The sequence below is a fragment of the Peromyscus eremicus genome, chromosome 14 (assembly GCF_949786415.1).
Source record: "Peromyscus eremicus chromosome 14, PerEre_H2_v1, whole genome shotgun sequence".
NCBI lineage: Eukaryota > Metazoa > Chordata > Mammalia > Rodentia > Cricetidae > Peromyscus > Peromyscus eremicus.
The window spans coordinates 76,956,619-76,973,597 of NC_081430.1; the positions used below are offsets into that span (position 1 = coordinate 76,956,619).

General features: G+C 48.5%; 1 protein-coding gene across 1 annotated transcript in view; it reads left to right on the forward strand.

The window, feature by feature from the left end:
* Nucleotides 1–6,750: 6,750 nt before the first annotated feature.
* The window catches only part of Plekhh1 (pleckstrin homology, MyTH4 and FERM domain containing H1), a 50,739-nt gene continuing 40,510 nt past the window's right edge, over nt 6,751–16,979 (forward strand). Inside the window, exons 1-2 of the mRNA XM_059278902.1 lie at nt 6,751–6,833; nt 16,526–16,677. Of these exons, the coding sequence (XP_059134885.1) occupies nt 16,555–16,677 (123 nt within the window). The 5' untranslated portion in view covers nt 6,751–6,833; nt 16,526–16,554. The remainder of the gene's footprint in view (nt 6,834–16,525; nt 16,678–16,979) is intronic.

Consider the following 16,979-nt stretch of genomic DNA (forward strand, 5'->3'; position numbering starts at 1 on the left):
CTCTTATACGAAAAACATTTAATTGAGGTGGCTTGCTTACCGTTTCAGAGGTTCAGTCCGTTATCCTGGTGGGAGCATGGAGGCGTAGTTCGATCCCCAGATCTGCAGAAAAACCAAGTAGAGATGGGCGGTGATGGTGCACGCCTTTGATCCCAACACTCGGGAGGCAGAGGCAGGAGGATCTCTGTGAGTTCAAGGCCAGCCTGGTCTACAGAGTGAGTTCCAGGACAGGTAATCAAAACTACACGGAGTAAACCCTGTCTCGAAAAACAAAAAAAAAAACAAAAAACAAAAAACAAAAAAAAAAACAAACAACAACAAAAAAAAAGATAGAGGAGTAGGCACACTATAGAGAGTTTTTAAAGTCTTCACTTCCGGTTAAGGATGTGGCTCGGTTGGTAAAGTGCCTTCCCGGCATGCACGAAGACCTGGATTCAATCTCTAGTACCACATAAACCGAGGAAGCACTCAAAAGATGCATAATCAAAAGTTCAAAGTCATTTGAGCCCAAATGGGCTACATGAGACTTTTTTTTTTTTCAAAAAAAACAACACCTGCATTTTAAGCAGAGCCTAAAGCTCCACTCCCGTCTGTGTTTGAAGGTGATGTAAGTACACCATGGTCAAATCAAAAGGGAACTGATCTGGCCCTTGGCACGGCTAGGAGTCAGAGTGTTGGAGCTCTGGGGCCTTTGGGAGATCAAACAGGCCGTGGTGGCCACTAGATGGCACTGGGAGATAGCCTCTCATTTCCCTCTGGGTCATGCTCAGAAGAGGGAAGACAGACTAGATCTGAGATGATCACCAGGAGCAGCAGGCAGAGTGTCCAGGAAGGCTTGGGGCTGATGAGTGGAGAATGTGGTGGCTTAAGTCGTGACCCGATGAAGGAGATAGCCTCCCTGTTGGCTTCTGACTGAACCAGTGTGACCAGACCTATCAACCCCTGAGGTGGGCCCCGAGAGTGACTAAAGGCACGTTCCTTGGAATGGTCAGGCAGAGCAGGGCGTGAGTCCTGGTTTGGCTGCATATCTGCCTCCTTAGTTCAGCTTACTCATAAAATGGAGATAAAAACAGCTTCAGGCGTAGAGAACTGTGAGAACTAAGATCACTCCTTAGAATGTTTTTCCTGATGTTCTTTTTTTTTTTTTTTTTTTTTTTTTTTTTGGTTTTTCGAGACAGGGTTTCTCTGTGTAGCTTTGCGTCTTTCCTGGAACTCACTTGGTAGCCCAGGCTGGCCTCGAACAGAGATCCTCCTGCCTCTGCCTCCCGAGTGCTGGGATTAAAGGCGTGCGCCACCACCGCCCGGCCTTCCTGATGTTCTTATTCAAAGGCCTTATAAAACACTTAGCAGATAGGGGTTGGGGATTCAGCTCAGTGGTAGAGCGTTTGCCTAGCAAGCGCAAGGCCTAGGCAAGGCCCTGGGTTCGGTCCTCAGCTCTGAAAAAAAAAAAAAAAAAAAAAAAAACCACTTAGCAGAAACCTGGAGGAACATGCAGTAAATACATGTTTCTCAATGAGAAACTCAGAGCGAGCCTCCCTTGTTCTCAGTGCCCTGGCTGTGTCCAAGGTATGTTTAGTGACATGGCTTTGATTCCCATCTGGTAATTCTCACACTAGTAAGCAGGGTGTTTTGTGCCCCTCCCAGACCCTGGCCCTCCTGAAGTGTCCATCTCAATTAGGACAGGAGCCATCAAAGCCTTGCTTTGGTTTCACAGGTGAACAGAGGCATGGGGACTTGGAGGGGCTAGCCACAGGTCACAACAGAGAGTCTGAGCAGGAACTGGTACACACTGCCCTGTGTGTTGTGTAAGTCCCCACCCCAGATCATAGGGCTCTTCCTGTTGGAGAAAACAGGGATTCAGGGGAGGGCAGGCCAGAGAGCATGGTGAGATCCTGCAAGGCCAGCTGCCTGGGACTGGGCTGTGCTCCACACTCTCCTTCTCCTGGCCCAGAGTGGATGTGCGGCGAATGTGACTTGAACATATGAAATCAGAACCCTCGTTCCCCAGACCTCTTGCACTGTTATCCCAGATGAGCTTGTGGAGGCTGACGTGGAGTTGAGTTGGTGAGGTAGGGGGTGAGAGAGAGAAAGATAACTTCTTCAGCTTGTGTCTGTCATCAGCTGAACGGATAAGAGGGGTCAGCATCTGGTGAGCATTTTTTAAGTGTCAAGAACTAAACTAAGTGCTAAGGCAGCAATTTAGATTCTGGAAGTGGGATTCCAGAGATTACATGGTGCCCTCTGGAAACTCATATACTCGATGCTGCCATATATTTACCACTGAAAAGGAGCCAAAGACCACAGCCAGCTCTGTCATTGACTTGAGTTTTCTTGGCTTCTTTTAGATCCCTAGGGTCTCTCCCCACACGGGCTTCTCTGCTGGAGAACCTGACATCCACTTAGAACTGGTCCCTGCCCAGCTCATCCCTCCCCCAGTGGATATGAACAGCCACTGTTTTCATTATTGATGAACACTGATAGAGAAACAAGACCACATAAAACCGTGATGCAAGCTCTACAATGATCTAGAACCAGCCAGATTCTCCTGACCCTCATTTTCTGAGTGCTAGCCCACAACTCAGCTTCCCTTCTCCCTTTCTTCTGTTCTCAGTCCACTGGGCTGCCCCTGCCTGGCTCCTTCTTGTCCACAGCTGTGCTCAGCAGATCATTTTGCATTGACATAATGTTGTAATTATATCCGTTCTACCCTGTGTTTCCCTCTGGAGTTGCTATTCTCTGAGGCAATCACAGAAATGTCAGAATATGATGTATGCCTTACTAGTCAATACAGATACCAGACAGGTCCTAAGAAAGAGAAAACACAGCATCCTACACACCCAGGCCTGCTGATTCAAAAGGTCAGGGTTGGGACCTGGAATCTATGGTTTTAATCAGTGCTCTTGGGATGTTATAATGTGAAGTAGGATTGGGACTCTGTCTATTCACTCATTGGGGTCTTCCTTGACCAGATTCCCTTTCCATCACATTCTTTCTCATTACCTTTAGGCATCATGCTAGTCCTTTCTGCTTTCATTCCTTCAGGTTTGCTTTTTATTCACTAAATTCACTAACAGTTCGTACATGCTTATAATATGCCAGACTCTAGGGCAGGCCTTTGATCTCTGCCTTTTACATACCATTTTAGGAAGTAACTGATTCCTGTTCTACAGAGGAAAAGCCCTGCCTTCCCCATCCTCTGCCTGGCTCCACAGGTCATGTGTAGCTACTAGCTATGTGGCCAGGTCCATCCTGTGTACCCTTCTGGGAATAGCCAAGAGTCTAGGGTCAGCATACGGAGCTCTAAAGTCTATACCCAGAGTTCACTGGGTGACATGTGTCTTCTTAGCATAATGCTTAGAAAATAGCAAGTAGTTAAGTTGTATGTGTTGGTAAAGAGCTGAATGAGAAGATGGAAGAAAAGAGAATATTGGAAGTTAGGATACCTTTTGCTCATCTGCCTTCAACATTTATTCATACTCCCCCCGCACCTCCAGGTCTTCAATCTGACACTTCTCTTCATGCCCAATCACTGCCCTTCTAACCCCCCTTACGATGGTGACCTCAGACTTCTCTGGCTCAACCCACAATTCATTCCCCTAGCTGCTCCCAAAGGTTCAGCAGTAAATGACCTCCTGACTTCCCTAAGGGCTGCCATGCTCTACCCCTGGCTATGAGGTGGAGGTCAGATCAGGACTATCCCTACTTCCCCATTCCTAGAAGTCTGGGTTCCTCTCTCCTTTCTCCTCTGCTCGCCCCTCTCTATTCTTCTTCTAAAAGAAGCAGGCACAAGGAGGGCTACTTTGATTTGCGGAGGTTTTAGTGAAACAAGAGGTGTGGTCTTCGCAGCCTGGAACCCTGATCAGAGAAGACAGGCAGTCTCATGAGGAGGTGACCTGTTGATCACTCTGTAATTCTAGAGTTCTGTTTCTCCATCCAGGAGAGACAGGTATTGCAGTCCTGTTCTTTAAGAGCAGTTTGCTTGTCTTGACCATCTTTACACCCTCCCTCCCCAGACTCAGTAGAGTGTCTGGTAAACATCTGACCTCCAGAAAATATTGTTCAAAGATTGAATAACAGAAGTTACCATGCATAGGTCACCTGCTAAATGTCAAATATCATACTATCTCATTCAGTTCTTTCAGATTTTCTTTTCATTTTTATTTATGGCTGTGTGTGTGTGTGTGTGTGTGTGTGTGTGTGTGTGTGTGTGTGTGCCATGTGTATGGGTGCCCAAGGAGGTCAGAAAAGGGTGTTGCATTCCTGGAAGCAGGGGTTACAGGAGGTTGTGAGCCACTAGAGAATGTGGGTGATGGGAATTGAACTCGGGTCCTCTCGAAGGAGTGCAAGCGCTCTTAACCTCAAAGCCGTCTCTCCAGCCCCTCAATTAATTCTTTCTAAAGAATTTATTTCTAACAACACTTTACAAAAGAAGAATGAACAGAGAAAATCTAGCAAGATCACATGGCCACCAAAGTGACAAAGTATGGACTTGAACTGACGTCTCTCCTCTTTGCCACAGTGCTGTCCAGGAAACTAAGCCCAGAGTCAGATACTATTACACTGACTCTGTATGGATTTAGTCAACATTCCCGCCTCAGCCTTGTAGCGTGTGTATACGAGAACAGACTCCTTCTCTACCCCTAGAAGTGGGGGTAGCATCTGAAGTGCTCTAATCTCAAACCTGCACTCCAGAGCTTGGTTACATAAGCACTTCAAAGGCCATCAAAACCTATCCCCAAGGCCTTAATGTGCTCGAGAGATACTAGAAATAATCTTTCCTTCGTAAAATAAGTGGTTTTCATGACACCGAATCAGCCAGGAAGATTATCTGGGCCCTGCTGCCCTTGAATGAATCAGAGCAGGCTGACTGTCAGCCTGCCTTGAAGTAAGGTAGGTGGCTATTTTGTGCCTGCTTGCCGATACTCCAACATTTAGCTAATTTGGTCTCCGACATTTTAAGTATCTCACCTGTAGGAATGTGTAAAACTACACGTGGCCTCTGCTCATGTTCCATCGCTGGTAGTACCAGAATTCCGCCATTACCAAGGGGCCAAATTGGTTCAGACTGGATTTCATCCTCATCTTTCAAGAGTGCCCTAAGGGATCATTGAGGCCAAGGTGACATTCTCCCCACCTCTCAGCTCCAGCCTTCAGTGTCGGTCACTTGTAACAACAAGCAGACAATCGAAAGTTTGAATGTTCGTCATTACAAAGATAAGCGCATTAACATATCACGCTTTGTGTCAACACCGATAACGACAGGAGTAAAAAGGAAGTTGGATGGGGTGGCCCACGTTTTTTCAGTCCCAGCATTCTGGAAGCAGAGGCCGGCAGACCTCCATGAGTTCAAGGCCAGGCTGGTTTACAGGGTGAGTTCCAGACCAGCCAGGGCTACATAGTGTGATCCTGTCTCAAAAGAGAGAAAGAGAGGACAGGAGGAGGATGGATGGGAGGTGGGGGCAGGGGGTGGGGAGGGAGGAGAGGAGGGAGGGGAAACTGTGGTTGGGATGTAAAATAAATGAAAAAAATTAATTAATAAAAAAGAGAGAATGGGGAGAGGTGAAAAGAAGGGCTGCTTAATAAGTGTTAAAAGTAGACTGTAAATACATATGCATGGATATAGACAAATGCACATGAACATATGAATATGAATGGATGTGAATGAGTATGTGTATACAACACCATAGATACATAATGACAGTAGTTGTACTTGGGTAGGGGTGATCTGCCAGACAAAGGACCCGACGGGAGAAAGATCTGGTTTCCACTGCTCGCCCTCTGTATTGAAATTCACCTTACACTCACGATTGCTTATTCAAAGTGAATGGATGAGTCTGCCCTTTACAAAACCCGGAGGTCTTGCCTATAAAGCCACTTGCGCCCACCCAGTTTAACTGCGTTCCTCAGAGCCTGAGCTTTCAAAATTGTGCATGAGAATGCCTGAGGAGGGCAATTCCCCGGCTCCCCTCCCATCCCCAGATTCAGATTTAAACCTGGGGTGGGGTCAGGGACTTTTCTTTGTGGGGCCTGGAGCGACTATTTCAGCACCCACTTGGAGAATCGGGCTCTGGGGATGTTTTGTTTCTGTTCAGTCTAAGGAATTGGGAAAGCCAGGTCTGTGTCTTTTCTTTACCGGTGCTGGGAACAGAACCCAGTCAAAGGAAGTATTCCAAAGCAGATCCTTCCCAGATCTTTATTACGGTGTGAGTTAAGGTATTGCAACAAGGGCTGCTTGCCTTTCTGCCTCCCTGGCCGTCGCCTTTAAAACAGATAATACATACACAAGCCAACAAGTTCTCCTGCGAGCTGTAGGGACACGCTCCCTCCTTCGTCCTCCTGCAAACTACAAACCAGCTCTACAGACTGCGCCCAACAACCAGGCGGTACTTTCTTACAGGTGGCTAGCCACTCGCTGGGACCTCCTTCCAGGGGCAGGGTCGGGTCTTGGGAGCATCCCGAGAGGGTCCCAGCTGTTTTGGGGGGTGGGTGGGTGGGTGGGTGGCGGCACGCAGCCTTCTCCCGGCCGCCCCGGCCGCGCCCCGCGGTGGGAGGCTGCGGCTGCTGAGGTCATTTCCTGTGCCTGGCCGCGAGCTGCCCGCCGAGCGCGGTGCGGACAGAGCGGGCGCGGCGCTGCAGCCGGCGCCGGGGCCGGGCTTTGTGCGGAGCTCCCGGGGACCTTCCTTTGGTCCGACCTCGGCCCGCCACGCCCACCGCGACCCCTGCTGCCGGGGAGCGGAGACCCGGCGGCCACCGGGGAGCCGGCTGGAGCCGCTGCGGGGCAGAGGCGCGCGTGGTGGCCGGGGTCGCGGCGGGACTCCCGGCAGCTCGCTCAGGTGAGCGGCCCCGGGGATCGGGGCGGGCCGGGAGGGCCGGTGGGGGGGTGTGCCGCCCGGAGTGGGCGTTCGGCCCCGGGGCGGACTGGGCTGACTGCTCGCGGCGGGGAGGGCGACTCCGGAGCAGGTGCCTCCCTACCTGGGAGCCGCGGGACAGGCGCAGGCCACCCGGAGCTCCTGGACACCCGCACTGGGAGGCGGTGACGAGCCTCCCCGAGGGAGATCCTGCCATTTGGGACCGGCTTGATCCAGTTGCTCCTGGGAAGGGCCCCCGGGACGTACGTGCGGGCTTCCTTCCACCCCCGGTGCTCGCCGCTCTCAACCCTTCCGCTCCACTCTCAGCGCCTCGTCCTCGGTTGTTTCTGATGTGATTTCTGGGTGTCTCTCCTAGGAGTCTTAGGCACCAGGCTGGACTCCCCTAGTGACACGTCGGCCAAGCAGAAAAGAGCACAGGTTGGGCGCCGAGCGACATCAGGGGCTTTGTGTCCTAGCAGTCTTAGGAATACGTCTCCCACGGAGGGCTGGCAGAGGCAGCGGAGACCCTCCTGTGGAAATAGAATGTTCTCCCTGTTGCTCCTTCCGCATACTTCCTCCCTGTCAGGATTTTGTCTCCATCAGCTTCTACTGTGAATCCACCTCATAAAACTTCCTGACACTGACAAAGTCTCGGTTCTAGGAGAATGCCCGAAAGATCCTTATTTGAATTTCACCCCTCCCTCCAATGGAATAGCTATCAATTCCTCAGCACCAGACTTTCTAGACTATCTTCTGTGTCAGACACTGTGTGGTGCAAGGGTTCGTCACTCAGTTCATCCGTCTCTTCACCCTTCACTGTAGAGGAGGAAACTAGGACTCAGAAAAACTGTGTCTTGCCCAAGGTTATAGTGAAAGACTGTAAAGGTCACGTAGAGACAAGACTCAAATCTAAGCCGTCTAGATTCCAAATGGGGTATTGTCCGTTGCCCTCCCCTAGCTGCTTAGGGGACCTACTCAGAGCTGGGCTGTGATACTGTTCACTCTTTGGTCCCAAACTTAGGAAAATTAACTATTAGCCCAAAATAACATGCTACCATTCTGGCTGAAAAAGTCACCAGCAATAGGAGAGAAGTGTGTTTCTCTCATTCCGCTCTTCATGGTGTATTTTTTTCTTTTCATCTTTCTTTTTTATTTCTTTATCTGTTTGTCTCTTCCTCGTCCCCCCTCTTTTCTTTTTTCTTTTCTTCTTCTCTCTCTCTCTCTCTCTCTCTCTCTCTCTCTCTCTCTCTCTTTCTTTCTTTCCAGCTCTGCCTTTCTAGTGCTGACATTACTCATCCCTCTATTCTTCTCTTTATCTCTACAAGGCTGTGCATCTGTATGAAATCTGTGCTCCTCAGAGGGTGGAGAATGCGTTATGCATGTGGACCTTAGTTAAGGGATGTTAAGATATGCAGAGATTCTCTCCCTCACTGCAGACTGCTGCTGAGCCACCACCCTGCAGTCTCAGGATGGACCAATAAGCTGTCTAACCCTGTCTTGCCCTCTACCGATAGCTGGTTCCAAACTGATATTGTGGCCTGGCATGGTGGCCCATCCCCTATAATCTCAGTACTTGGAACGGTAAGGAAGGGGGATCACTGATTCAAAACAAGTCTACCATGTAGCAAGTTCCAGGCCAGCTTAGGCTACAGAACTACAGAATAAGACCCTGAGAGAAAAACCAAAAGCTGAAGTCTGATTTGGAGAATAGGCACTTAACTGTTGGCCAAAGTATGAATTAGGAGAGCCTCAGGGGAGAGCACTTTACAATGTACATTACTTAATCCTATGATCCCATTGCTAGGACTATCCTTCAGATATACACTGATACATATAAAATGAAGCACCTTCATTGAATATTCATTGTAGTATTGTTTATTTTAGCAAAATGTTGGAAACAACTCAAATGTCCATCAACAAGGGATTCTTAAGTAAGATCATGTAATGGCCTCACAATAGAATGCATTAAGGTTCTTGAAAAGCCTGGGGGTTAGGGAACACGGTAAGGATGTGTGCTGAGAGGAAGAGCTGAGTTCTTCCGTTAAGCACCCTGAAGATAGTGTATCAGACTGTAGAAATTAAGAGGGGTTGCTGCTCTTGCAGAGGATTGAGTTTGGTTCCCAGCATCCACATCCGTGGTAACTCCAACTCCATTCCATCTGGCGCCCCCTTCTGGCCTCTGAGGATACCAGCACATACATGAACATACACACACACTATATGTATACATGCTATGACTCTGTGTGTGTGTGTGTGTGTGTATGTGTGTGTGTGTGTGTGTGGCATGTATATGAATGCCTGTACTCTGGGTAGCTCTAGAAAAATAATTACTGCCTAAGTACGAGGGGTGGGAAGGAGCCTTACTGTGCACTTAAATTCTCTTTTTTAATATTGAAAAATAAGACAATGTAATTGTTAAGAATGACCATGTGGGGATGGCAGAGAGCATGTTCATGAACCATATACCCTCACATGCCCGGGGAACTGCTGCTTTGTTTGTAGGCTGCAACATCAGCTGTCAGGTATTGGGTGCTTACATACACAACAGGGGTCAGACTTAGGTAATACTCTTTTCAATTTTCAAGGAAGTTCTGTTCAGTGTCTCCCCCGACCCCTTCCTCCCTTCTTTTCCACTGTCTCAGGTATAGATAGAACCCAGGCCCTCACACATAAGCACACACAGCCCTGGAATTGCTGCCCACCCTGCACCCCCACCCCCACCCCCACCCTGGCCTCACCGTCTCCTCCTGCCTCCAGTTCTCACGCCCTGAGATTACAGGACACCACACCCGGATGAAATTACCTTTGTTTAAGACAAAGTCTCACCCCCCAGCACAGGCTGTCCTGGAATCTGAAGCTGTTTGCCTGCCTCAGCCTCCTGAGTGCTGGGATTGCAGGTCTGAACTACCCCCCGCCCAGCCTGAAATTGCTGTTTTGCTGGTCAAAAAGATAGGTAAGGGTTGACAGCTTCATAGGGTCTCGACTGATATCACTGTTCTTCAAATATTGCTGTCGATTTCAAAGCGGAACGGAGGACCAGAGAAGTTAAGCGGATGGATTATTCAGTGTCTGAGCCAGTATTCTGACCCATGTGGTTTGACCTCAGCTTGGGATCTTCAGTGCTATGCTGTTTCTCTTTTTGATACTTAGGTTCTCAAGGGCTAGGGCATGCTCTCCCTTTATCTCCTCAATGCTGTCTGAAGGGTGTGGAGTGTTTCCACACCCAGTAGAAGTGGAGTGTTTATTGTTGGTTTGCTCAGAGGCAGTGCTGAGATCAGAGGGATCCTCTTGTCTGCTCACCATCTCCTCCCAGGTGCATCAGAAGGAGGCATCGAGAGCTTCCTTTCCCACAGTTGGCTTTTAAAAGAGCAGCACTCACTCATAGTAGGTGACGGTCCATCCTTAGAAACTGAAGTCACATAGGCCCTCCACGTCCTCACATTCTGGAAGGGAGAAGCTATATCATCCTTTTCTTTCTATCTTTTCTTTCTTTCCCTTCCTTCCTTCCTTCCTCCCTCCCTCCCTCCCTCCCTCCCTCCCTCTCTCTCTTTTCCTTCCTTCCTTCCTTCCTTCCTTCCTTCCTTTCTTTCTTTCTTTCTTTCTTTCTTTCTTTCTTTCTTTCTTTCTTTCTTTCTTTCTTTCTTTCTTTCTTTCTTCTTAGCTCTCCTTACCTTCTGGTAATGTTATTGGAAGCATTGTTTTCCTGGGTCTGCAGTGACCAGACTTGAAGGCTTGCAAGATCGAAGGTCTTTAACAGCTTTACCGTCTCAATATTGCAAATAGGAATTACCAAAAGTTGGCTGAATTAAGTTAAATAAATCTCAGCATTTTGTGTATTTCTGACTAAATCCGCAAGTTTGCCTCCGAAGATCCCAGGGCAAGTTTGTGTTTTCCTGGGTTACAGACCGAGTCCAAAGTCACCAAACTGTTCTTGGCTCTTTTTCCCCACAACCTCTTCTACCCCCAGCCCTTGCCTCTAGCATGGCCCTGTGGGCTCTAAGGCTGGGATTGCTGAGCTTCGGAACAGCAGGTAGGTTTCTGGCAATCATCTGGCCCGTCTGTCAGGAACTCAGCCTTCTGGGCTCCAGTACAAGCAAGAGAACAGGTTTTAGAAGCCTGGCCATGGGGTGATGAGGTTGTTGCTGGTGGGACGCATGGGAATTTATTGTGCTCGTCTCCTTACTTCTTGTGGTGCGTCTGCTTATCCCCGAACATCTTTTTGGGTGGAACAAGTGCAAGGACACTTAGCAGGCCAAGTTCAGTTTATTAGCACCTTCCCTTAACATCCCTCCTTTTATAGCTGTTGGTCCTACCACCTGCTTTGGCCTGAAGAGCCCCCGGGCCCTTGACTTGGCAGTAGATACCTTACTCTAGATCTGATTCCAAACCCTTAAATCCCCTCACATGCCAAGGCAAGCCTAGCACGAGCCCCAGCCTTCTTAGGACTTGTCAGCCTCGCTAAGGCAGGGAGAAGGATTAACCGGATCACTTGATAGTCCAGAACTATGAAGTCATGAAGCTGCTGACATGGAGAGAGCACTCCTGGAGTCTAAAGGTAACCTCAGCTGTCAGGGCCAGGCAAGACTAGAAACATGTCATTTCCAGAATTCTAGGAGACTGATAATCTGGCATTTTCCAGTCCCCACAGCATCTCTGCAGCAGTTTGGACAATCAGAAAAAAAGGACTTAAGTATTTAAATCAAACTCAAGTCACCAAATTTCCTGTCTCCTGCTCCCAATCCCTGGGTTTTTCTTGGGTACTTTGGTTCTTAGCCCGGACTGGAGGACGAGACTCCCCAAGTCCTAGCCTCAGATCTGCCACTTTTCCTGTTTACAGGATGAAAAATAAAATTTTCCCGAAGGACACGGAGATTCAAACACGAAGCCTCCCAGCTTCTCCTAGTCTTCCTAGGCTCTGTTTGTCTTCACAGCAGTGATCTCAGCTCAGATAAGGCCGTGTTTTGTTTCGGTCCTTTGTCTTCCTGCTTGTTCCAGTTGGTCCCAGTCTTTTGAAGTGGGAATGGCTGGGAGGTCACAATGTCCCTATTGTCCAGGATGACACTTCTGGGCTTAGGTCATGGGCCCAGTGTGCAGAGGACCCCAGAGCCAAAAGAATCAGACACTAGACCTATCGGTGGTGAAATTGTTCAGCCCTTCTCCCCAAGCCTACTCACATGGCCGGTGCCTGTGCTTGTGAAGGTTTGTGGTAGCAGAATAGCTGAGTCTCGGATGGCTTGGGAAATCTGGGCTATAGGTTTATCTTAGTGCTAAGGCTTTTGAAAGAATTTCTCTTGTTCTTCACAGTTTATCTTACTTTTTGTGGAATCAGGAATAAAATGCCCGCCACCCCCACTCTGGCCACCACTGCCCCACTCAGTCCCAGGGCCTCAAGTGTGCTAGGCAAGCGGGTGTACTGCTAGTGTCCTTACCACCAACCTCTCTCCATTTTTTTGGGTGGTGGTGGTGGTGGTGGTGGTGAATGGGATTCAGAACCAGAACCCCAGTCAGCCCCACTGCTGACCAACTATGGAACGGTCTGTAGAAGTTACTCAGACTCTGTTCCAGGTGACTTTCTGTGTGTGGACAGTAGAGTCTTCCTGTGGCTTCTAAGTTGACCTGGGGGTTAAAGAGATGGCATGTGTCTGCCATACAATAAGGTCTCAAGAGGTGACAGCTGTTTGTAAAGCCTAATGGAGAGGCAGGCAGAGGCAGGTAGATCTCTGTGGGTTCCAGGTCAGCCAGGGCTACACAGAGAAACTGTGTCTCAAAAACAAAAGCAAAACAACAAACAAACAAAAAACATAATGGGAGAAACCAACTAATCAAAGTCAAGAGTGAAAGGGAGAAACAGTACTGGTGATCAGCCACGCAGGTGACTCACTCTTGCTCCCAGGTAATATCTGGCAACAACACAGGACGTTTCTGGGAAAGGCCACATGGCTCCTGAAGAATCAGAGAAGAGGATTTCAAAACACAACACACTGTAGAAATTGCCAAGCAGAAGTAGAAAGACCAGTGTAACAGACTTCATAGACCGACCACCCAGCTTCCCAAACCATCAGCAGTTAGGGCTCAGGTGCAGCTGAGGGGAGGGAGGGCACTTAGCAAGCATGAGTCCCTAGGTTCGATTCCCAGCAACAGACACAAACACATACGCACACACTTGCTACTGTTTTTTAAAAATTATTTAAAACATATTTTGAGATTATATCATTTCCCTCTTCCCTTTCTTCTTTCTAAACTTGTCCATGTTTTTGTGTGTGTGTGTGTGTGTGTGTGTGTGTGTGTGTGTGTGTGTGTGTTTTCCTTGCTCCGGTCACAATTGTCACTATTTTTTATGTATTTGTGTGTTTTCCCTGCACGTGTGTTTACACCACATGCGTGTCCACCATCCTGTTCACCCTGTGCCTTCGTCTCCAAGCTCAGGTGTCAGCAGAGGCCAGAAGGAGCTGGATCTCCTGGGACTGGAATTATATATGGTTCGGAGTCACCATATGGGTGCTGGGAATTAAATCGGGCTTTCTGGAAGAGCAGCCAGTGTTCTTAACTGCTGAACCATCTCTCCAGCCCCCAACTATCACTATGTTGACAAATCTTCCTTGACCCACTGTGTGGCCAGAGGGTATTTTACGGTTTTCGCTGAAAATCCTATGTAACACTTAACAAGAGACGTTAAAGAATACTATCAACCTAGAACTGTTAGCAGTCATTTCTTAAAGTGATTTGGTATGCAGGTGACCATATATCAGGGTTTGGGCCAGGCCTTATTTATTTATTCTTGCTGCTGAGAGTACCAACAGTGGCTTGGGAGATTACAAGTCTCGATGCTGATCGAACCTTCCAGCTTTCCTCTCCTGCTCACCCTGTGCCTCTGTCCCCAAGCTCAGGCACACTCATGCCTGCTTCTTTCCTCATCCTTGACCCAGTTTTTCTTGTCTAAACTACAGGTAGGAGGCATCTGGCTAAATTCCCCTGGCTGGGGTTATGAAAGGTGACTTTCGCCAGAGGCTGGAGCCAAGCATCTAGAAGTCTCCTGGCTTGCATCTTACGACTTGAATGAGAGGGGCGGAGAGAACCGGAGTTTGTCCCCAGTCAGGATGAACTGATGACAGTTGGCAAGATCCCAGCTAAACAGAAAAGTGTCAGGGAAACCCAGAGCGTATTTCCAGTCCACTCTCAGCCCACCTAACAGCCACAGAGATACAGAGTCAGGACTGAAGTGGGAGCCAGAGCTCTGCCTCCAATTAGCGGTGTGACCTTGGGTGAATCTGTGTTTTCCTTTAAGGTTCCCTGAACACCGAGGCTCCCACCCCTCTGCTCAGTCCCTTCTCTGCTCCTCTGTCAACTGTGCACATGTTATAGTGGAAAACTTCATGGCAGGGACTTTGTCAACTGCAGAGCTAGAATGGTATCTGACAGTATGGCGGTTGAGTAGATGATTAAATGAAAAACAAGGGAACCCTATGTTTCACTTCTTGCTACAGCTGGACTAGCTCTCAAGAAAGCAGGTGACAGCAGATGCTGCTGAGGATGTGGGGCAAGAGGGACCATTCATTAGTCACTGCTAATAGGAATGTAAATGTAAACTAATGCAATGTAGAAATCACCATGGAAGTTTCTCAAGAGATTAGAAACACGGAAGGAGTTCACGGACTTCCACCCCTAACTGAGGAGCTGTGGACAGTTTTCCTGGTAGGTGCATCATGTTCCAGTGGATGGCTGCACACCCAGAAGTATATGAATACCATGAATTACAGGCTGGTTGATTTTTAAAATGTAATAAAAAAAAGTTAAAAATAGAACTTCTAAATGACCTAGCTATACTACTCCTGGGCGCATTCCCAAAAGACTTCATGGGATACTTGCTCATCCATGTTTCTCACTGTGCTGTTCATAATACAAAAGAAATGGAACCAACATAAACGTTCAGCTGTGGTTGATATATTGTGCACCCCAATAAACTTATCTGGGGGTCAGAGAACAGAACAGCCATAGTATTAAACATAGAGGTTAGGCAGTGGTAGCACACGCCTTTAATCCTAACATTCCAGAGGCAGAGATTCATCTGGATCTCTGTGAGTTCAAAGCCACACTGGAAACAGCCAGGCATGATGACTTATGCCTTTAATCCCAGGAAGTGATGGCAGAAAGCAGAAAGGTATACAAGGAACTAGAGTACCTAAGCGTGAGGACCAGGAACTAGAGCTGGTTAAGCTTTCAGGCTTTTGAGCAGCAGTTCAGCTGAGATCCATTTGGATGAGGACACAGAGGCTTCCAGTCTGAGGAAACAGGATCAGCTGAGGAATTACAAGGTGCGGAAACTGTGGCTTGATCTGCTTCTCTGATCTTCCAGCGTTGACCCCAGTACCTGGCTCCAGGTTTGTTCTTATTAATAAGACCTTTTGAAATTTGTGCTCCATTCAACAGATGAGTGGACAATGAAAATGTGGCATATGCCAAATGGAGTTTTGTTCAGCTATAAATAAAAATGTAATTATGAAACTTGTAGAAATATTGATAGATCTGGATATTATTATATTAAGCAAGGTGACTTAGACTCAGAAAAACTGTCTTCTCACAAGTGGATCTTAGCTTTCAGTGTGTGTGTGTGCGTGTATGAATGTGCGTGCGTGTGCACGTTTTGAGCAAGTGTGGGTATATGCTATTATTGTAGAGCGCTATCCTCCAAAGTTTAACAGCCATCATTTCATCACAACAGCTGTGACTATTTGCAAGTGACCCCCCACCCACGGGGCTTGTTGACTGTTGACATTCCCACATAGAAGGAGGGGTTGGGGAGGGTCATTGGGCCCTCCCCTGAGGAGATTCCTGAAGCTCCCTTCTCACCTCCCGGCCAGTTGTCTGTAATTATGCCCTGTTTCACGCAGTCTCGTGGTGCTAGGGTGTAGACAGGAGTGCTCACTGGAGTGAGGAGACGCCGTCTATGCAGCTACGGGGAAGTTGGCATGCACGCTGGGGTGAGACTGCTGTGTGCTCACCCACATTCCTGGAAGTACCCGTGTACTCGTGCCCTGTGTAAGCCTGATAAGTTCATTGGTTTCCCAAGCTGGACTTGGGTGGAATTATCCCTCTAAGGAGGGAATTGGTGTTTGTTTACATCTGCCCAGGGAAGGCGGTCCAGCAACAGTTGGGAACAAGAAAGGGAAGAAAGGTGTTGAGGAGGGTGGGGTGGGGTGGGGAACAGAATCACGTGACCCGAAAGTGAAGCTGGTTCCTGTGGCCCCAAGTGGGGGCAGTGGGTCGGAGGAGGAGAATTGACACAAACAACCTTTATTTGAAAATACCACAATGCTTTGTGTGCACATTAAGAGGATTCAAATGCTTTGTATGCTAATTAAGAAATTTTAAATGCTTTGTATGCTAATTAAGAGGATTTAAAGGCCGAGAGAAACTCTTCATAGGGACCACTCACTAAAATGTATTCAAACTGTCACAAAAGGAGAAGGAAACCAGGTTCTCCTTAAGACGTGGGGTTGTCCTGAAGGTGCTCAGCTGCCTGGTCCTGCAGCTGGACGGACACCCTGGGCTGAGAGAAGAGGGAACACCATCGGAGAGGTGGACCCGCCTCTTTCCCCCACCCTGATTTCTCTGCCCTTGGTCATCTCCTCTTCCTCCTTCCCTCTCACCCCTCACTCTCTTGCCTTTCCCTTTCTCAGTGTGCTCCCAGGAAGACTTGGATTCCATCATGGCCGAAGTCAAGGTGGAGGTGGCCGGCATAGACTGGCAGAAGCGCTGCCTTTCCCTGGAGACACAGCTTTTCCGCTTCCGCCTTCAGGCCAGTAAGATAAGGGAGCTGCTGGCTGACAAGGTGAGTCCCTGGAGACAGAGCCGCAAGTTCCCTCACATCAGGGCTGAACGCCCACCTCAGGTGCCTCACACTAAAGAATGATACGGTCGGTCGGTCGGTCGAGCTGGGTACGGTGTAGCACGGCCTTAATCCCAGCACCCAGGAGACAGAGGCAGGCAGGGCTCTCTGAGTTCAAGGCCACTCCCAGCTTCTAAGGAATTCGAGGCCCACCTGGGCTACAGAGTGAGATCCTGTCAGAGACAAACAATTAAAATTTGAAACATGATACAATCATCTTAGTTCTCTGTCACTTTGAGTCCCTC